The 21742-nt window shown below is 58.1% G+C and overlaps 2 protein-coding genes across 10 annotated transcripts in view; one reads left to right on the top strand and one right to left on the bottom strand.

Moving 5' to 3' along the window:
- Positions 1-12722, top strand: part of SLC66A2 (solute carrier family 66 member 2) — a 28839-nt gene extending 16117 nt beyond the window's left edge. For 2 of the 3 annotated variants that reach the window (XM_079109186.1, XM_079109187.1), the window contains 2 exons: positions 6696-6912; positions 12057-12722. In XM_079109186.1, the coding sequence (XP_078965312.1) occupies positions 6696-6912; positions 12057-12264 (425 nt within the window). In that variant the 3' untranslated portion in view covers positions 12265-12722. The remainder of the gene's footprint in view (positions 1-6695; positions 6913-12056) is intronic. The other variant, XM_079109188.1, reaches the window with a different exon arrangement.
- Positions 12723-13641: 919 nt separating this feature from the next.
- The window catches only part of KCNG2 (potassium voltage-gated channel modifier subfamily G member 2), a 46686-nt gene continuing 38585 nt past the window's right edge, over positions 13642-21742 (bottom strand). For 6 of the 7 annotated variants that reach the window (XM_079109184.1, XM_079109182.1, XM_079109181.1 and 3 more), the window contains one exon: positions 13642-16931. In XM_079109184.1, coding sequence (XP_078965310.1) covers positions 16101-16931 — 831 coding nt within the window. In that variant the 3' untranslated portion in view covers positions 13642-16100. The remainder of the gene's footprint in view (positions 16932-21742) is intronic. The other variant, XR_013758840.1, reaches the window with a different exon arrangement.

Here is a 21742-nt window from a genome sequence, read left to right as displayed (position 1 = left end):
CTGCATTTCCTGGTTCCTTTGCATATCTCTATTTTTGCTGTTTTAGGTGGACATTTTAGGTAGACATTGGGGTAGCTGTGGACACTGGCCCACGCTGGGGAGGGTGTTGGCTGTCCCTGGTTGGGGGATGGGGCCTCTGAGTCCTCCTGCAGGCCTGCTGTGGGCTTGGGTTCCTGGGTGGTCTGTCCCCAGGGTTGCCCCCCTGCCCCTGGCACCAAGTGCAGCCATTGCAGGGTTGGTCTTGGTGGTACCTGGGCAGGCACTGCTGCACTGCAGGCTGGTCTCCAGGGATTGCTCTGCCCCAGGAGGGCTCTTCCTGGCTGTACTTCTGCCTGGTCTGTGTGGTAAACAGAGCTGTTTTGGGGCCCTCTTTCTCTTGCTTGCCACCCCGACCTCCTTGGCGCCCAGGCTGCCCCTGCTCCATTCTGATCCACACCTTTAGGGAGAAGAACATGGAGCTCTCCATGGCTACCCTGCCCGTGGGGCAGTACCTGTGCCCCTCTCTCGAGCTGGCCAGGGCAGCAGTGAGCCTCTGGGGTGACCCCTACCCTCAGGAGGACTGGGGGCCCTCTGGTCTTTTCTGTCTGCACCTGCTGGTGTGAACCCCATGAGCAAGCGGAGACCAGGATGGGGGCATCAGGTGTTCCTGCCCTGTGAGTGGGGCTGGGGGGAGGGACAGGAGCAGATGGCTGCTGCTGCTCCTGGCAGCCATTGCCCTGTGCAGCCTCAGGGAGAGGGAGCCCATTGTCCTGGCTGGACACCTGCAGTTGTGCTTTGGTACCCAGCACATGTCGGGGTGCATGTTGCGGCCCAGTACACACAGCTCTTCCCACTACCATGAGAAGGTTCTCTGGGGAACGTCTGCATGTGCTCTGTGAAAGATGCCTCCAGGGACTTCCTGTGGTGGCTGCTTGTCACACTCACCAGCGAGGGTGTGTGGAGGCTCTTGAGTCGCTGTTCTGGTAATACCCACCCGATGGCTGTCTTTAACCAGAAACCTGGGGGGCAGGAATTAGGAAGAAGCCTCAGCCCGGCCAGCGACCTGCTAGTCTTCTCTGCTGGGGCAGGAGGGATGACCTCAGTGGCTGCAGGTTCCGTGGTGGTTTGTGTTGGTGGCTCAGGCGCCATTGCAGGTCCCGTTGTGGAGGGAGGCAGCCCAAAGCCTGCCTGGGCTCCCGGGACCACGTCTGCTGCAGGACAGCAAGCTCCTGTGGGAACTCGGGCATCAGCTGCGGCACAGCAGCTGGCTCTGCTGGGCAAAGGTGCCAGGACAGGCTGGGATGTGGATGAGGAGAAAGAGGAAAGGCACCTGGGATGTGGGGCACAGAGGCCAGCGGATCTCCGCAGCCTGTGGTGGTCTCCCTCCGTCCCTGCCTCCCCTCACGGTGAGGTGCAGCTCCAGTCTTTGGAGGCTGCCTTGTTTGTACAGGGCTGGATGCTGGCTTGGCAGTTGCTTTGCCCTGGTTGATCTGGGACCTGATAGCTCCTGGTCCTGGGTCCTTTCTGGAGCTGCCATGCTGGTTCAATGGGGGCAGTGCTGCACCAGCCCTGTGCCAGTCCCTGGTCACTTGGGGTCTGTCCCTTGGAATGGCAGGCCTGCATCTCTGGCTCCTTCCTGTGTCTGCTGCATGAGAGGGTGGTGCTAGGTCGGAATCATGGGCCTGGAGGCTGGGAGGCCAGGAGGCGGTTTCTACTCCTTTGTAGCAGGTCCTGCTGCTCTCTGTGTTGGACTCTGGCTGTCCCTGACCTGGCACTGCCCTGTGCAAGGCTTGGGCCCCACATCCCTCAGTGTCCCCCAGGTGAGGCCAATGTGCCCAAGCCCCATATTACCCAGGCATGGGCCAGGTCCACCTTTCTCACTGGCTGTGGCCGCAGGGGGCTGAGTGGTGGCGGTGGGGAGAGCTGGTGCCCTACAGCTTTTCCCCTGCCAAGTTGGAGTCAAAGGGAGACAGTGGGGGACGTGAGCTGGCATGGGGGCAGCTGGAGCCAGGCCGTGTGGCTGTCTGACCTGGGATGGGAAGGAAGGGGAGCCTTTTTGTTTGTTTTCCCCTGGAGAACTGGTTTTTATTTTTAGAAACATTGAAATATAGGAATACCACTTTTTTCTAACTATTTGAGAATAACTGCATTTCCTACGCGCAGGGGAATTACTGTCCACCTCTGACAGGAGGCCTGGTTCTCAGGAGGGGACCCATCGTCTCCTGAAAGGTCCGGGCCCCTGGTCAGTTCTGGGCTTTTCAAACTCTGGCTCTTACGGTATTTGATGAGACTGCTGTGTGGTGGGTCTCTGGAGGGTGTCCTTCACGGGGCCTCCCCTGGTTGGGGGGCTTTTTCATTTTGGGTCCTCAGGGCCTGGTGGTGAACTGCCCATCTGGGCAGGCTGTCCCTGGCCTCTGGCCCAGGGCCCTCAGATCGTCCCTGTGGAACGGCATAGTAGTTATGGAGGTCACACACAGACTTCCAAGAGTCCCAGCAGTGGGTTTAAAAAGTTAAAAGAAAGCCAGGTGGGGGCCGAGGCAGGAGGAAGCTGGAGCCTGGTTTCCGAGGTGAGGCCAGCTGGGAAACCAGAGACCCCAGGGGGTCGGGGTGGTAAAGGAGAGAAAGGAGGTGAGAAGGGATGGGCTCTGGTGTGGGCTCACTCTGACAAGAGCCTCCTGCCCCTTCCCCGGCTGCCTCCAGGTGCTCCGGGCCCTGGGACCAGAGGGAGCTACTGCTTCAGACCTGTTTGGAAAGGGCGTGGGGCTTTGGAAAGGTGCAGTGTCCCTGTGGTTCCTGGGCACCTTGTCCTCTCTGCTGCCCCTTTGGAGAGTGATTTGGGAGCTGGTAGGGTCTCGATGGGAAGCCACCTTGGTCCCCATTTAGTTCTGCCGCTAACTGGCAGGTGCTGACATATCTCTCCTCTGCAGAACTGGGTCCTCTTGCTCTGTAGTCTGGTCACCAGCCAGAGGGGTTTGGGGAATCACGTACCTGATGGCTCCTGGTTGGTTTAAGGATACTGAAGGAGGAGGGGATGCTCTTGTGCCAGGCCACCAGCCAGAATGCCAGCTGTTCTGATCCATTGCTGGCAGGGTCTGGGATGCCGTGACAGGCAGCTTTGGGGGTCACTGGGATTCAGCCTGGTGGCTGCATGATGTTCTCTCTTCAGAGTGCATGTGGATGATTCCCGGCTGGACTCAGGTCCTGTGGCTCCTTCTTTTTTTTTTTTTTTTTTTTTTTTTTTTTAATTCTGAATATTCTTATATTAAAAATAAAACAAGTTCCACTTCATATGTTTTAACAAAAATCAAACAGCAGCAAAACTGCTACAAAATGGTACTTCCAACAGGTTGGAGATCGGAGTATGGATGTATTTTGTTGTCTCAGACACATCTAGGAGTTTTGTTCACCTAATTCTGCTTCTGAAATACTGTGGCTCCTTCTTAGATGGGGAGACTCCTTCAGAGAGTCTCCTGAAGCTGCCAGGGTGGTCTTGCTCAGTGTGATGCTCAGCGGGGTATGGACCCGGCTGCCAGGTCTTACTGTAGCCCAGTTGTGAATTTCTCTCCCTATGCACCCCAGGATTCAGGAATTGAGATGGCTGCAGTGACTGGGAGTTCCTGCTGTCTCCAGTCCACTGCATATAGGGTCATGTTGTGCCAGCAGGGATGTGGGTTACTATGCCTGGTCAGGGCCCCTGTCTGCTGCAGGGTTTGGGTGCTTTGGAGATGGAAAGGAACATGCCCTCATTGGGAGGGATCCTGCTGGCCAGGTGGAGCTGCTGTGGTCATGCTGTTCTGTTCATCAGGACGCTGTCCCCTAAACCAGCCTGCCAGGGGGCCCGCTTCACACTGGGGCCAGGTGCCAGGCAGCCCCTTAGCCATCACCAGCCTCCCCCACTTCAGGGCACCTCTTGCCAGAGCTGCCACGCCCGGAGCACAGGATCCCTGAGCACAGAGCCCCAAGCAGGGAAGGCCGCGTGCAGGTGGCTTGCAGGGCTTGCGTGCCCTGCCTCTGAGGGGCAGGGGCTGGGGAGAGCGCCCATCATCCTGCTCTCCCACTGCTCCCAGGGAGTGGGAAGGCCTCTGCCTGACGAGACTGGGACCCGCCACCAGAGGGCGCTTGTAGACTGCTGCAGGACGCCGGGCTGTGCATCCCGAGTCCCCAGACTGCGCTGTCACGGTGGGGTGTGGCTGCCTATGCCCAGCCCCAGGGCCAGCCGCAGGAATCCACCTGTGAGGGTCAGACTCCTGACTGGACCTGGGTCCTGACTGCTGCCCACGACTGGGGGCAGGGTCTCGGCCACGCTCCTCTTTGAGTGGGCAGATGCAGTCCTTGGTTTACAGGACTGGCTGCCAGGTGCCTTTCTGGTTGCTGCAGACTCTGTGGGTGTCCCTGCAGTGGCCACTCATCCTAGCCCTCTGCGTACCACAGGAAGCCCTGTGCAGAGGCAGAAGGTGTTGGGGACACCAAGGTCCCTCTGCAGCTGGTCAGGGCTACTCTGCAATGACCAGCTTCCTCCTGAGCGCCTCCTTTGTGGACTGTGGTGCTGACAATTCAAGAGAACAAATAGGTCACTGCCCTGAGATTGGGAAGGCTGTGCCCTGAAGAGGTGGAGGTCAGTCACAGCAGTGCACCCCTGTTCAGGGGAGTGTGGGAATGCTAGGGGTGACCGGAGAGGCACCCAGCCCCCATCCACATGGGGTGCTCCTCCTGTGTGCCTGGGATGGGCCTGGGAACCTGCCCCTCTGGGGCCTGGGCTCCCAAAAGACTCCCATGCCAGGAGAGGCCAGGAGGTAGAGGTGGACTTCATACATGGCCAGCAGCTCCACTCTGTGCCTTCCAGCAGGTCCTAGTTTCTTCCCTAACAGACCATTAGGCTCCTGAGCTTTTGAGCGCATCCCTCTAACCAGTGGTGCAGGTCATCCCTTCCTGTGTCTCCTGGCTATTCTTCTGTCTTCTTTGGAGGAACATCCATTGAGACTCTGCCTGTCCCCCCCCCCAAAATATATATATATATATAGTTGTTGATGGACCTTTATTTACCTACATGTGGTGCTGAGAATTGAACCCAGTGCCTCATACATGCTGGGCAAGGCTCTGCCACTGAGCCCCAGCCCCAGCCCCAGTTTTTAATCAGGTGGCCTGTCTGTGTGTTGGTGCTGATCTCTTAGGTCAGGAGGAACGTTCAGCTCCAGGTCCTGAGTGGCGTTCTTGCAGAGGCTTTTTTTTTTTTTTTTTTTTTTTTTTTTTTTTGTTGCAGTGCTGGGGATTGAACCCGGGGCCCTGTGCTTGTGAGGCAGGTACTCTACCAGCTGAGCTACCGCCCCAGCCCTCTTGCAGAGCCTTTCCTGGCCTCCCCTCTCTGGCTGGTGTGCCAGGGAGCTCAGCCTAGCCCCACCCTTCCTCGCTTGGTCTCAGCCTCTCAGATGGCTATCTGCTTGGGGCACCCACTGTTTGGGTCCTCGTGACCCAACTGAGGGGCTGCCCTGGTTTCTGGATCCCTGGCCACCCGCACTGGCCTGCGGACTTCTCTCTGCCCTGCTCAGAGGCATAGGGATTCAGTTAACCTCTGGAGGTTGGCTTTCAGTGCTCCCTGAAGGGGCTGACACCAGGGAGGCATGAAACAGGTGGGGGCCCCAGGAGTGCAGCCCTGGGGAGCCCCCGGCTCAGGCTCATCACCTGGGTGGCCTGCTATGTACCTCTTGACCCGTAGCGAGCACACTAGAGCTGATGCACCAGAGCTCGGTGTGCGGGAGGCTCAGAAGGTTAGCCCAACCAGCTTCAGGTTCTGGACTGCAAGAGCTGAGGGCCTTGAACACAGAGGACACTCGTGCATTCCACACTCCCCCTGAAGGACCTTAGCCCACAGTGGGCTCCCTCCAATTCACATGTTCATTGTCCGGCCTGGGTATGTGCCTGGGCTACCTGCTGCCTGCGCTTGCTATGGAGGCTCTGAGGAATGGAAGCACTAGCCCCGGGAAGGGAGGCCTTTACCATGGAGCTCCTGGGGCAAAGCTGCAGCAAGACCTGCTGGCCTGAGGATGGGGCAGCCCCTCATGCCTCTGGACTGGGGAACAAGGGCAGATGACAGACCTCTGGGTTTGATGGCAAGTGATGGCCACAAATGCTGCTTGTTCACCTGCCAGAGTGTCCTCGATTCACTGATTCATTTGAATGCTTTCAAATGTGGTTCACAAATACGTCACCGAGTGGCTGGCACCACTAGAGACTAAGAATGTAAAGATGATGGTGATGTTGACTGAGTCCTGCGGATGGGCGCATCATGAGACTCCTAAGATCAAGACGTTAACCATGAGAACAGTCCCAGAGGTGGGAACTGTTGTGCCTGAGGCTAGCCCTGTGTTACAGAAGGCAGGGCTGCGATTCTAGCCCAGGAATCACATTCCCCAGACCCCAAGACGACCCTCCTGCTTCCCAGAACCTTGAGGATGCAGTAAGCGATTTTAGCACCCTCTGTGTGGAGTTAGTGCTGAACCAAGGCTATGCCAGTGGTGGCTTCCTCAGGACACTTGTAGTCTGCCTTTCCCCACAGACCTTGACCTGCTCATGTGCCTGTCCCCAGCCTGTCCACTGGTTCACACTCCCCTGCTGACCTTGACTGGTCAGCCCTGCCTGCACGACCTGGCCTGGCTCCCCTCCTAGTCTCCCTCCTTACCTGCTCACCTGGCTGAGGTGCTCTCTTGCTCTTGCCCTAGACTTCGATCCACACCACTTCTGGCACTGGAGCAGCTTCGCGGACTATGTGCAGTGTGTCCTGGCCTTCACTGGCGTGGCTGGCTACGTCACCTACCTGTCCATTGAGTCGGCCCTGTTTGTGGAGACGCTGGGCTTCCTGGCGGTGCTGACTGAGGCCATGCTGGGCGTACCACAACTGTACCGCAACTACCGCCACCGCTCCACAGAGGGCATGAGGTAGGGTGTGTGCGGAGGCACAGATGGGGGTGGGGGACATTGAACACAGGGGTCTTGGCCTCTTTGGGCAGGTACTTCAGGTGCCGGGGCGGGGAGGTGACCGTCCGTCAGGGGGTGCAGAGCTCTCCTGGGGGCGGGTCTCAGAGGCCCCCTTCACAGAATGGGGGTCCAGGGCTGGGGTGGCGTGGTGTGGATGGAGGCTCAGGCCTGGTGTACAGGTGTGGCTGGGTGGGGTGCAGGGTGTGCTCAGGGCAGAGGGGTGTTGAGTGCAGGTCTGGGCTCCAGCCTGCTGCGAAGGTCTGGAGGGGCCAGGTTGGCCCTTGTGGCCACAGCAAATCTAGTGCTGGGGTGGCCGGGGTTGCAAGCAGGCAGGGAGGCTTCCGTACCCGTGGGGCTGGGACGTGAAGACCTGAGACTGTGGTCAGGGCCAGTGCCAACCCAGGAGCTAGATGGAGGGAAGAGGGTGTGCAGGGCGGGATGCCTGCTCTGGGTGTGTACATGTGGCTCACAGTCAGGGGCTGTGAAATTGGGTCTGGGTTCAGCTCTCGGGGGCCCTGTGTGTTCCTGGCTGCACCTCCTGGGAGACTGTGAAAGGCCTGGTGCGCTCAGCCTAGTGCTTGCCCCTGGATAATGGCAGCCATGGGTGGAGGGTGGGAGGCCCCGTGCTGGTTCTTACACTGTTCTCCCCTGGGTCAGCTTCATGTGCACATTGAAGGGACACAGATGGTCAGCCTGTGCTGGGCCCCATCAGCAGGTGTGGGGGGGTGCCTGGACACAGGGCCTGGGGTCAGATGGGGCACATTCTCTCTGACACAAGAACACTGAGACCGCAGTTGCTGCTGCTCAGACGTGTTGCGAGCCTTGTTGCTGAGAGCTTACGTCACCCAAGGGTGAATTCTGGCAGCTTTTCTTCTGAATCCAAGATGGTCCTGAGCTCCAGTGTTGGGTGCAGGGAGCCCCCCCCACTGCAGCAGAGGGAAGCAGGGGTAATGCTCCAGAGGACTGTGTGCAGAGGCTCCCGCCAGGCGGGGCATGTGCAAGCCCTAGCTCACCTGGGCTCTGTGGAAACAGTGCTGGAAGCTTCCCGTGGTCCCCAGCTTTGCCCTCCTGCTCCATTGTCTCCTGTGGTCTCTGTGTGGGCCACACCCAGCCCATGCCCTGTGGCCCATTCTGGGTTCAGCTGGGTGCCTGGGTGTGCTCAGACACAGCTTCTCTGTGCCTCCCCGGACAGAGGCATTGCCCGTCCAGGGCCTCGGGTTCTTGTGCACCCTACCCTGCTCCACATGGAGTGGTGTGTGGCACCCACAGGTCTGGTGGGAGTCGTGACTCTCAAGGTCATTGTGGGAGAGCTCCTGAGTGAGCTAGAGAGCATGAGCACGCCCAGCCTTGGGTATTCAGAGATGTGCTTAAACGCGCACGTGTGAGCACTTCTGGATGCACAGACCAGAGCTTGGTGGCCAGCAGTGTGGCAGTGTAGACTTGGGTCTCCTTTTCTGAGTGCCTCCTAGCACTGTGCTCTGGCCAGGGAAGCGTGGAGGCCCCTGGGCCCTGCATCGCAACCTCTGCCTCAGGTCTACCTTAAGATCACTAGGATGTTATGAAGGAAGAGGGATTTGAATTCAGGTTGAGCTGACTAATTTGGGCAGCCTCAAGTGAACAGCCTTGTAGGAGTGGCTTTGCAGCAGGTCTTCTGGAAGGTCCTGCCTTGTGGGAATGACTGTGTCTAGATGGCTGTGCATACGTGTGCAAACATGCTTCTACATGGGTGTGCACACATGTTCGCTCACAGGCACGACAAGCACCTAGACTTGTGTACAGATGTGTGTGCACACATGTGCCTGCATGTGCATATATGCCCAAAGGTACCCACATCACACGTATACAGAGGGGTGTGCTCATGCAGGCATGATCTGGAATCACATCATACCACATGCACCCACAGACTCATGCATACTTTGTCTATCATGGAGCAACAGTCAGAGGTACTTTTGAATAATGATTTCCCTTTTGAAAAACTTTTAAGAGGTTGTGGCTTCAGTGCCAATGATAGAAGTGGTGCATTACTAATTAGCACAGCAACCCAAAAGGCAAGTTCTGTGGGAATGTTATTTGCATTCTTCTTCCTCCAGTTCTTATGAGATTTGGAGACTGTTCTCTAACAAGGAACTATTGGAGTGGGGTGGGCTTTTGTAAGAGAGAAGGGGGCTGAGCATTCCAAGACCCTCAGCAGTGGGACAGGCTGTTATTGAAGAGTCGGAAAGGCTGTGTGGGGAGCATCTGTGTGCAGCACCTGGAGGTAGAGATGCTGCAGGCCCCAGGAAGGTGCAGGTGCCCATTGCTGGGCCACAGTTGTGAGTGACCATGGAAGTGGTTTGAGGAGAGGAAGACCAGAGGCAGGCAGGTGCAGGCCACCCTCTGTGACCATTGCTGTTCATCTGGCCATCTGCTGAGTCCATACCCTGGGCTTGGGACCCTGGGCATGGCTGGCTGCATGCATCCAGAAGCCGGATTCTGCGTCTGACCATATGTGGGCCTTGCCTCAGACTCCAGAGCAGGCCACTTGGATCCACAGCCTCCTGGGAAGCAGAGCGTGTCCTCCCCGGCCCTGTCTCCCTCATCCTCAGACCTCTGGGCAGCTCTTAGCCACAGCTGGGAGTGGACGGTGCTGTGCCGGGCCTGTGCCCATGCCTTCACACAAGAGCCCGTCTCTGCCCAACAGAAGGGCTGGGACACCTTGGAGCTGGCCTGTGCCATAATCCAGTTCCCTCAGCGGAGCACTGCCTCACCCTGAGGGCCAGATGCTGTCCTCAGCTGCCGCTCATTTCCTACCCCAGCCAGCTCCCACTGGCCACAGCTCTGGAGCTGGGCAGTCCTCCCCGCCCGCCCCCCGTCCTAGGCGTGTTGGTGTCATTTGCTTGTGGCTTATGACATCTCACTGTGCAAACACACCACCTGCGGCTTCCTGCTCGGCCCACGGCACTTGGGTTGTCAGCCGCTGCAGGCTCTTTAGCATAAAGTTATCCTGAAGGTACACATGGGGTTTTCACGTGGACACACGTTTCTCCTCTCTGGGGCAATGGCTGGATCATGTGGTGACACACGTTGGGGAACTGCCAACCTGTTTCCATGGAGGCTGTACCACCTCGTGTTCCTACTCCCTGTGAAGTGAGGTCCCCATATCCCCTTGAGTACTTGTCTGCTTCTGGCCACCATGGCAGGCATGTGGGGATGTCTTGTGGCATTGATTCGCATTTCCCTGGTGGCCAGTGACATGCTTCATGTCACTTCCTCTTTGGAGAGTGTCGCTTTGGGATCTCTCTGACATTTTTTTAAATTGGTTATGTGGTATTTTTTGTTACTGAATTGTGAGAGACTTTAAAAATATATTCTTGATATCAAGCCTTATCAAATGTATGATTCTCAAATATCCCCCATCCTGTGGATTGCCTTCTTACTTTCTTGATGCTGTCCTTCACAGCACAGATTTTAACCTGAGGAGTGCAGTGCAGTGCAGTGTGTCTGCTTTCTCTTTCCTTCCTTTTCTTTTGTTTGGTACCAGGGATTTTTTAGCACCAGGGGTATCTAATCACTGAGCCACAACCCCAGACCTTTTTTGTACTTCATTTAGAGACAGATTCTCGAGGAGTTGCTTAGGGCCTCACCAAGTTGCCGATGCTGGCTTTGAATTTGTGGTCCTCTTGCCTCAGCCTCCCGAGCTGCTGGGATCACAGGTGTGGGCCAGCACACCTGCTGCCTGCGTTTTCTTTTCTCTCATCTGAGAGACCTTTGCCTAACCCAGGGTCATAGATTGCCTTAAGGGGACATGCTTTTGGTGGGGTTCAACGGTGGGGGAGCCTGGTAGGAGGAAAGGGGGCCTGTCCCTGGTGGGCTGGGGCAGGATGGGTCTCATTCCTGTGTGGGCTAGGGCTGGGAGGCAGCTGCAGGTGTGGGAGTTGGCCCTCGTCTCCTGGGCCTGGGGAGTCATTCCCAGTGGCTGCCTGCGATAGGATCAGGTGAGGGGGTTTCAGGAATGGTGACCTGCAGCTACTTTGGAGGAAGCGTGCTGGAGCCGAGAGCGAGGGGTCATGGGAGGCCAGCAGGGGTGGCGGGGGCGCCACAGCTGCCATGGGCCATCAGCCACCAGACCGAGCCGCAGGCAGAAAACCTGGGCCCTGGGGCGGCAGTCCCCCTTCCCACCCGCCTCGGTCCCCCACACGACAGCCTGAGGGTGGCGTCCTGCAGTAGAGCGGCTCCTGGGTGGGATCTGGGCCAGCTGAGTGTCTGCTGTCCAGGGACAGAGGGACTTGCCAAGCGTGGTGTGCACTGGGGAGCCCCTGGGTGGCAGAACTCGTAGACTTGCTCCGTTCTCACAGATGGTGCTGGGACGAAGGATCAAGAAAACCCAGTGTGGGGAAGAACGGGAATTCTTTGTCTCCGTGAAGGATGCATCGAAATCTCAGCAGTTCAGCACGTGCCCTCGGCCCCCGGCGTGGTGGCTGTGGCTTCTAATGATCAGGTCTCTTGAGTGCCTGACCTGCTGTCCCCCAGCCCCCAGGTGTCAGGGCCTCAACGCTGGGTTCTAATTCCTCCCCTGGCAGTGGAGGGTCAGGAGGAGTTGTTGCTTGGTGGGGGCATGATGGGGGTCCAGGCAATGCCTGAGCCAGTGATGGTGTCAAGCTCCAGAGCATACCTGTGCCTTTGGGGCTGCTCAGAGTGAGGGCATGGGCAGCCAGCTGGGACAGGAACAGGCGATCTTGGGGTTGGGGCTGCAGCTATGCACCCTGCTGCCTGAACCCTGTCCTTCCCAGGCTTTGGAGTCAGCCCCACAGGACCTCATCCCACTCACTGTGTGACACTGGAGCAGTTACTTAACCTCTCTGCTTAGCGGGGTCATGCAGGTCACCTCTTGGTGTTTTGAGGCTGGCAGGCACACAACCCATATGTGCATTTGGAAGAGCAGGTGGCCTTTGCCATGGGCCTGTCTCAGTCCATGCTGGTGGCCCAGCGTGGTGCAAACCCAACCCAAACTGCACTGGGTTCCAGTCTCAATAGGCACATCCCTTGTCCCCCTGGATCACGCTGTTGAGCTCCTTGTGTCCCTGTCCTCCTGGGTCACCTCCGACTTCCCTCTGGTGTCTCCACAGCCTCAAGATGGTGCTCATGTGGACCAGTGGGGACGCCTTCAAGACAGCCTACTTCCTGCTGAACGGCGCGCCCTTGCAGTTCTCCGTGTGCGGCCTGCTGCAGGTGCTCGTGGACTTGGCCATCCTGGGACAGGCCTATGCCTTTGCCCGCCACCCCCAGAAGCCAGTACCCCATGCTGCACACCCTGCCAGCACCAAGGCCCTCTGAGGCACCCAGCAAGGACAAGACTGTGTGACCCCAGCTGTGGGCACTGATTGTCCACCTGTGCCCTCACATCAGGGAGGGTGGGCCCAAGGCCATGCAGGGAGCAGGCTGGGTGTCGGTGGAGACGAAGTCCTGGTGCCAGGTCCTCCACCTGCCTCTGTGGGGGGCGGTCTCAGGGTGGCTGGGGCCAGGCCAGTTCTGGTGATCCCTACGAGGACAGCGAGAGCAGATCTCACACCCGGGCTGGCTCTCAGGCACGTTCAAGTTGACAGGAAAGGCAAATGTGTGTCCCTCCCCATCTTCTCAGATGTACTGGCCCGACCTGAGAGGCTCACACCACACAAGGAGGGCCGTGGGGCTCAGCAGCCTTCTGGGGCCATCCAGGAGCCAGCCTCCCTGGCAGGTCTGTTGGGGCAGAGCCTGCAGCTGCTAGAACAGGCAGGCCGTGTGTGGGTCCTGGCTGCTGGCAGCCCATCCTCATGCTGCTCCGCCCGTCCAGCTGCCACTGTTGCTGAGCCTGCCTGAGGGGCACTGCTGGCCTGACCCTGTTGCCACGTTTCCCTTTTCCATTCAACACGGGTGATGTGTGCAGCAGCCCTGTGCTGACCTGGTCACTCCTGGCCCTGAGAGTTCTGGATGCTTCTGTGGACTCCCACAGGCAGCAGCTTCCTTCTGCAGGGCAGAGGCACCTCCCTTGAGAGAGGTCACCCCCAGTTGTGGCAGCACCACGCTTGGGACAGCTACCAGGGGAGGGTGTTATGGCTGGCCAGGAAGTGGTCGTGCTGTCCCCACCTGGCCTTCCTCAGCACTCGGGGTCTGGTGAGGCTCTTGCTTAGCTCTGTGCAGTAAGATGCTTTGGAATGTTTATTTCTTAAAAATGAAGGGTGATGTCTGTAGCAGTAATTGCCTCCAAATTAAAATGGGCTTGGCGGTTGCTCACTGAATGAACCCCAGCTGCTCTGAGTCAATTGTCTGTGGGTCCAGTGTACCTGGGGTGGGGCTGGCACGCGGGTGGTTGGGTCGGCTGGCCTTGGAGTGAAGCATGGTTGTGCTGCTGGGAGACTATGCAGGCCTGGTGTCGGAGGCGCCTGTCAATTAAGCCAGTGTTCTGTCACATCAGGACGGTCACCTCCTTTCTGCTGATATGAGCTGAGGCCTGCACTGTGAGGGACCTGGTCCCCACAAGGTGGACACCTTGGTGGCTCTGGCTCTGGCGGTGAGTAGGCCGAGGTGTGGAAGCCCCACTTGGCCTCACGGGCATGGTGCCTGGCCTCCAGACAGCCGACCTGGGGCCGCTGCCGCCTCAGTTCTGTATCTGGCAGCAGCCCTCCTCAGCAGCGCGTGCTGGGTGGGAGCAGGTCTGGACTTGGCTCTGGAGGTGGTGGAAACGGCCACCCTTCTCCGCTCTGCTGTGTTGCGGCTGTCCTGAGTGAGTTTTGCCACTTGAAACAAGAAGCAGTAATCCACCACTGCATCTCTGCCAGAGTCCTGGGCAGGTTCCTGGTGTGGATTTCATCCACATGTGAGGGAGCGGGCTGGTGGGAATCTAGGGAATTCATGTCCCCTGAAAACAGGCAGGAAACTGAAGCCAGGGCATAAGGAGCCAGCCTGGAGCCCTCCTGTGAGAGGACTGCCTGCTGGCACTTCAGAGCCCAGGGCCAGGGGCAGCAGCAATGTCTTTCCCTTCCCCCATTCTCAGCAGACCTGGCCAATGTTCCCTCCTGCCTGGTGACCTAGCTGGCCTCTGATGCTCCCAGCCTGGTCTTGGGGTCCCCTACAGATCCCTCTGGTCCTTCCCTACTACATACCTGGCCTCTGAGGAACAACTGCCTGGGTTTGTTTCTGGGGGTCCTCCTGGGGAAGGTCAGCATGCCTGCACAGTAGGAACTGTCTTGTCCCTGGGGGACGAGGTGCAGAGCTTGGATGCAGGCCTGATGCGTGAAGCTGCCTGGGTCTGTGTCGGCAGGTGCCAGCCCTACACCTCTCTCACCCTGAGCAAGGCATAGCTGTTGCTGTGAGGGCAGCTCATCATGCATGGCCCCCAAGTGTCAAGGGGCATAAGCCAGGAGGCAGATCTGAGTACAAGGGGCTCTTGGGGCCTTCTAGCTCCAACCCTGGTTCTCAGGTGCACTCACCTATTCCTGAATTTTCACACCTGTGCCTTGGGGCATGTGGCCCAGTGGGGAGGGGAACAAGAGTCTGCCCAGGGAGTGCAGGAAGAGGGGCTCAGCACCCCCAGGCCCTCGCCATCCAGACTGGCCAAGTGGGCAGGTCTCAGGCCAGGGTGCTACACTTGTCTGGGCCCATTGTGGGCAGCTGTTTCCCTGTGAAACAAGGGCATCCTTTCTGCTCTAAGGAGCTTGTGCAAGAATCCAGGAGAAAGTGGGGAACCCCGAAGGTAGACAGTGAGAGAGAGGGCTCTCCTGTGTGTGCTGGCCTCTTCACCTGGCCTGCAGGAAGCCTGCTAGGTTGCTGGCAAGACAGTTACTTCTTTCCAGGGCCCTTGTCCTTGACTGGGCAGACACAGTGGGCGAAGCCCAGGTATTTGTGTGCATGCTAACATGTTGCTGGGGGCAAGGAGGGGAAGGGGGTGGGAGCTGAGGCCCACGCCACGCCAACCCTCAGAGCCCAGCTGCAGTGGGTTGCCCAGGACATTCCGGCCCTAGGCGGGGTTCTGGCACCTGGGATGGACTAGCCTGCCCTGGAGAGCGGGGGCATGTGCACCTGGGCTCTGCTCTCAGGTCCAGCACCTGCTCTCTGCTGTGGGCCTAGAGTTTGCCCAGCTAGACTGAGTGCAGGGATGCTGGTGAGGTCACAGTCCCTGGTGGTTCCCACTGCTGCATCTGCCAAGTCCCAGGAGCTCCTTGGGCCCCAGAGCCCCACTCTGGGCAGACCCACAGACCCAGGTGACACTGCACCCATAGAGCTCAGCCAGGAGCCTTGCAGGGGAGGCTGCACTTTTATTGGTTTTCCGTGGAATCTTAGGAAGCATCCAAAGGACCCACAGGGCCTCCCCCGCTGGGGGACCTGGAATTCTCAGGTGTGACGGCCAAGCTCATTGGTGAAAAAGTACAAAGTGGCATCTGGAAAGTTCGGCCCTGTCCCCAGAGTGGACTTGCCCATGCTTTTGTGGACAAGGCTGCTCTGGCACCACTGGAGGATTCCCTGTCCATCCTGCCCCTACACTACCTCCTGCAGCCAGGCCTGGAGAGCAGTGTTTTCCACTTGTGAGGCCTTGAGAAATACTCCAGTAGGGGAGATGCAGTACCCTAGATGGAGGTGGCTGAGGCCAGCAGGAGGGCAAAGGGGTTGAAGTACCGCATGCACACCTGCTTTGCCACTGTCCGGGGAGGCCCTGTCACCTGAGGAGCCACTGTCAGGGAGTGTGGGTCAGAGGTCAGGGCTGGGACCTCCCACCAAAGGAGGGTTACTAGGAGAAGCAGGGCCTGCAAGTGCCTGTGTCAAGCCTCAGCCTTGTCACTTGGCAGGTGACATGGACTAGCAGTGCTGGATGCCTGTTGAAGGTCTCCCTCCCATGGTGCACTGCCACTGTGAGTGACCAGGCAGCAGAAGGGACTGCTGTTCCTAGCTGCTCCACTCCTGCCTGGGCTGCCCCCACTGAGAGGTCAGGGTCAGGCCCAGGCCACTGTGGCTTGGCATTTGCTCCAGGTGTGGAATTTCTGGGACCCAGTGGATTTATGTAGTTAGCCATAGAAAATTTAAAACTGGAGGAGAAGTAAGAGGACCGAGGCTGGAGCACCCTCCAGGAATCCCTGGGAGCACAAAGCTTTGGGGGGCCAGGCCAGCTTCAGTGCAGTAGACTAAGCCTGGCTGGCAGCTCAGCAGGCCCCTGTGTTGGCCTCCAACAACCGCACCTCCGGAAGCTCCAGGGCAGCACCCGCTCTGCCGGCTCGGAGCGGTCCCGCCGGGCCCTGCACACCCCTGGTGCCCTCGGGGCCCTGCGAGCTGTCCTCCGTGGCGCTGGCCGAGCGCGTGCTGTCCTCGCACAGGACCGGCTCGGCGCTGGCGGCGCGCTGCTGCTGCTCCTTGAGTTCCGAGTAGGAGCGCGAGAAGGTGTGAAAGATGGAGGTGACCGGGAAGGCCATAAGCAGGATGCCACTGAGGATGCTGCTCAGTGCCACCACCTGCCCCGGCAGGCTGCGCGGCACCATGTCGCCGTAGCCCACGGTGGTCATGGAGATGACCGCCCACCAGTAGCTGGCCGGCACGCTAGAGAAGTCGCGGCGTGCACCCAGCTCGCGTTCGGCCAGGTGCACTAGCGGCGCGAAGAGCGCCATGGCCACGCAGAGGAAGAGCAGCAGCAGTCCGAACTCGCGCGCACAGCGGCGCACGGTGAGGCCCAGCGAGCGCAGCCCCAGCGAGTGGCGGGCCAGTCGCATCACGTACAGCACGCGCAGCGCGCGCAGCAGCCGCAGCACCAGCCCCGCGCGCTCCAGCAGCTTGCTGCCCACGGGCCCCGCCGCCAGGCCCAGCAGCAGCGACACATAGAAGGGCAGGATGGCCAAGATGTCGATGATATTGAGCGGCCTCCGCAGGAAGGCGCACTTGCTCTCGGCCTGCAGGGAGCGCAGCAGGAACTCGAAGGAAAACCAGGCCACGCACACCGTCTCCAGTACGAAGAGGCTGCGGCACCTGGTGGAGCACTCGCCCTGCGGAGGAGAGGGGACAAGCCATTGTGAGAGCATGCTGCAGCATGACCCAGCAAGCTGGAGTCACTTAAAATCCAAACCACTTAAAGCCTGTGAAATGACGGCCAGTGGTGCCTACAAGAAAGTTCTCAAATTAATAACCTAACGTTCCACCTTAAGGCACCCAGGAAAAGAAGAGTAAATAAAATCCACAAGAAGCAAAAGTAGAGAGGCCATAAAAATTAGCGCTGTAATTGTCCGGTAAATGGATGGAACTGAGACTATCGTGCTAAGTGAAATAAGCCAGTCCCAAAAACCAGAAGCCAAAAGTTCTCTCTGATATATGGATGCTGACTCACAATGGGGGGGGGGGGGGTCACCTATTGGACAGGTGAAGTGGGAGAAGGGAGGGGGATGGGAAGGACAGTAGAATGAATCAGACGTAACTTTCCTATGTTCACATGTGAAAGCACGATCAGCCTAACTCCATGTCATGTTCAACTCACAGGTGGGAAGCTATACTCCGTCTGTGTAAGATACGTCAAAATGCAGTCTACTGTCATGTATAAACAAAAAGAATGCCAAAAAAAAAAAAAGATTAGTGCTGGAATGAATGAAATAGGAACAGACCAAGAATCCAAACGCTTATTCTTTGAAGAGATCAATTAAAGTGACACATTTCTAGCTACTGTGACCAGGGGGAGAGAAGACTCAGATTACTGGCATCAGAAATGCAAGAGGGGACATTGCTGTCACACGTACGGCAGTGAAAGGACCCCGGCAATGCTGTGAGGAATGGTGCCCACGAGTTGGATGAATTCTACAAATGGCAAATTCTAGAAAGGCATGCCACAGCAGTGGGCCTAGAAGAAGCAGGTGAGGAGTGTGAATCAGCAGCGGACAAACTCGGGAGCGCCCAGGCCCAAAGGGCTCCACGGCTGAGCTCCACCAACGAGCAAAGTGCTCATACCAAGTCTTCACAAATGCCCCGAAGAGGGAGGCAGAGGGAGTGCAGGCTCACACCCCATCTTGTATTTACCAACACAAAACCCAGATCAGCACAAGAAAACTGCAAGGGGAGTTGCTTGTGCATACCGGTGTAAGAAGCTTAAAGGAGAGCAACAAACTGAATCAGCAGCAGATGAAAAGAATTGGAGACATGAGGGACCTGTTCATCTCAGGAAAGTGAGGTTGGCTTAGCGTCTGACACCTCATTAATGCAATGCATGGAAAACGCTTTGGACAGAATCCGACCCAGGCCCGACATCACACCCGTGACGAGGACTCAGCTCCTCAGGCACTCAGGGACCTCAGCGTGGAGGAAACCCAGCAGGGACTTCCTGGTCCCAGGCCCGTCCTGTAGGGAACCCCCACAGCAGCCTGCTTGGTCCCATGAGCATCTGGAGACAGAAACCTTGCAAGGCTGCTCGTGGTGGTGGGGTTGCCCCAAGCAGAGGGTGGTGAGGCCCCTGAGTCTTCCACCATTAGCAAGACTTCAGCTCAGGTTGGGTCTGATGCTCCCAGTGGACACCTGGTCTGGGTTCAGCAACCAGTATTTGTGCCTTGAAATGGAATCTGTGTGGCTTAAAATTCTTGGGCTCAAGCAATCCTCCTGCCTCAGACTCCAGGGTGGCTGGGATTGCAAGCACATGCCACCTCGCCAGCTCTACTTTCAAACCATAAGCATTTGTCTTAGGAGTTTCAGCTGTTGTGAACCCTAGGGCATGGAGGAGTCGTCTGCACATTCAGGCCCAGGCACTGATGGATCATCTAATCTGCAAGAGGCCCAGAGAAAACCGGGCTCCCACAAACCTGTCTGTGCTCCACTTAGCACATTCTGAGCAAGCCATGGGCCCACTCAGGGCAATGTGTTTATGGTGGTGAGCCTCTTTCACGCCCTCCCTGGTGATAGGCTCCAGGTTGATTTCATTTTTCTGTATGGCTGGAACTGTTCGTTGCCTTGCTGAGGAGGAGTGGGGCAGCAATCTTGCCTGGTCCTGGGACCATGGATGGGCCTCTGGAGTTCCCACACCCAGGCGTCTGGGACTCAAGACCAAGGGAAACAATGTGGAAACCCTGACAGACATTTTGGTGAAGACACGGAATCTACAGGTGTTGGGTGCACCTCTGCTCCTCTGTGTCCCCATCCCTGCATCTCCTGGGCAGCTCACCTGGGCTGTACACAGGGAACCTGAGCCAACTCCAGGGACATGGTCCTAAAGCCTTTCTGGAAACCATGGCTGCCCCTACTCTGCCTCCCCCACCCCCACCCCATGGGGAAGGGACAAACCCTGTGTCTCTGACAGGTCTGGGGACCTCAGGGCAGCAGGTACCTTGGGTCCAGTGCATGTCCACTGAGTCCCCACTAGTCACCCTCAGCTGTTAATGAGAAGGCACCAGGGCAACCTGGCACAGCCACCTGAACCCTGAGGCTGGAGAGACTGTGGGCTGGAGCCGGGTGGCACAGCATTAGCTGGGGTGCAGTTTCTGGAACGTTCCCCTGAAAGCAGACCCTGATTCCTCGGGATCTGACAGGCTGTCCTACTTGGACTGGCCTGGCAGGCACGGCTTCCCCTCCTACCCTGCCTGTGATTGCTTGACCTTCGGATGGTGCTGACCTGGGGTTTCCTGTTTTCAGTTTGCAGGCTGCAATGCCTGAGGAGTCTGTGTGAGTGAGCTGAGGGTGGGATGGGCGGGGTGCCCCTGCTGTCCTGCATGTCAGAATTCCCGAGCTGCATTCAGATATGGTACACATCTCAGCTTTTCCAATGGTCTCTCCCACAGTTACAAGACATAAAACTAAACCTGCTGGGAAAAATCTGTGTTCACACACTGGAGTTCCCCACAGCTACCCAGGAGTGGAACTGCTGGTCACAGGAGACACATTCCGTGTTCATCACCAACTGCTGGGTTACTCCCTAGATCTACAGCAGACAAGGGCCACTGGCTCCTGGGCCCAGGGTGGTCCAGGTGGGGCCCAGAGTGCATTCATACAAACCTGGCACAAACATTTTAAAAGCCTTCAAGGAGTGTGTCCTCTGACCTGAGAATTGCTTCAGAACCCTGGGCCCAAAGACTTATGCAAAAGGGCTCGGTGAGGGCTGGGGATATAGCTCAGTTGGTAGAGTGCCTTTCTTGCATGTACAAGGCCCTGGGTTCAATCCCCAGCACCTGGAGGGGGGGGGGTTCTGACAAGTACAGAGCACCACCACCAGATGTTTCACCATCCCCACCCCCTGGTGTTCTTGCAGCCCATCCCTGTAGCTTGCCTCCTGTTCTGGAAGGTTCTGTATGTTTAAGCAGCTGCAGCCTTGGGTCTGGCTTCCCACTGAGGGTGATCTGAGGTTCACTCTTTTTGTGCTGGGGATGGAACCCAGGGCCTGGAGCATGAAGGGCAAGTGCTTCCCCGCCGAGCCTGCATCCTAGCCCAGCCGTTTTTGCTGCTGCTGGTGTTTTTCAGTGCTGGGGACTGAACCCAGGGTTGCCTCACTAGTGTGCTATACCCAGTCCTTTTTATTTTTACTTTGAGATGGGGTGTCACAGGTTGCCCAGGCAGGCCACAGCCTCCGGAGTTGCTGGGATGGAGGTGTGGCCCCTGCGTCCGGCAGGGCTCCTGGTTCTTAGGCACCGTCGTGCCCGCTCCACTCCAACAGCTGTTGAAGCACACCCTCTGGCAGCTTCCAAATCTGGAAATGACGTTCTTCTACCTTCATGGTTGGCTCAGTTTCACTGGGTTACAATTACAGGTGGACAGCAACCTGCACTCAGAATGTGGAAGGCAGGCGTTGTCCACTGGGTCAGCTCTCAGTGCTGCTGCTGAGGTGAGCCTCACATGGAAAACACAGGAAGCTGGTGTGTGACTGCGTGTGCCCCGCCAGCCAAGCCACCAAGTGACCAGCCACCAAGTGGCCAGCGCAAAGATCAGAGGGAATAGGCCAGCATCCCCACTCGGTCCCCATGATCCCGGGCCTGGAGGCCCTTCTGCCTGCTCACGTTCAGGTGCCTTTCTTCCTTCTCCCCACAGAAGCCGTTAGAAGACGCTTCCCTGCAGGTTTGGGGTGAGGGGTGCTGAGCACTTCTGCTCCGTGTGGGGCCGCTGGGGCCCATGGTCCGGGCACTCTGAGCACTCAGCACTGCAGAGCCTGCCTGGGGGGCGCCAGCCTGCCAGCTGCCCCTTCCTCCCTTCACCTTGTTTTTGGGCTGAGCCCTCTCTAGGTGAGGCGACCCAGGTTCCTTCCTGGAGCCCCTTCCACGGCCCTCCTGCCCTCTGAGCCTGCCGATCACAGTTCTTGCAGCTGCGTGTCCACCGCCGGGTGATCCCACAGGCTCTGGGTCCATCTACATGCTCTTCCATGCATGGGCTTCTGATGTTGTGGGTGGGCTTGCTGGATTCAGGGCCGCACAGGGGACCACCAGTCAGCACTGGCCTCTGTCAGGCCCAAGTGCCAGCTGACATGCTGCCCACTGATGTGTTCAGTTCCTGACGTGGGACCTTGGGCTTCTGCTGGGATTGGTGGGGTGGGCTTGGGTCCTGGCCCAGTGCCTGCTGTGCTCCTGTACACCACAGCCAGGGCCAAGGGGCTCCAGGAGTGGGCCTGCAGGTGTGGGCGGCACTGGGTGGCCTCCTCGTGATCTCACTGCCCATTCTCAGCATCCCCCAGCTGCCTCTGCACGCCACCTGTCCTGCCTCTTCCTTTCCATGATGTGCCGGACAGGAGCACCTGTTCCCACTCACCGAGTCGCACTGAGTGCTCCCTCAGGATCTTGGTGGCCGGGTTGAAGGAGGAAGAAGAGATCCGGCAATCCGTCACCTAACCCAATGTCCAAGGTTA

This window comes from Sciurus vulgaris, assembly GCF_902686455.1.
Source record: "Sciurus vulgaris genome assembly, chromosome: 13".
NCBI lineage: Eukaryota > Metazoa > Chordata > Mammalia > Rodentia > Sciuridae > Sciurus > Sciurus vulgaris.
The sequence above is the reverse complement of the archived record's forward strand: the minus strand, read 5'-3'. Positions and strand labels throughout refer to the sequence as shown.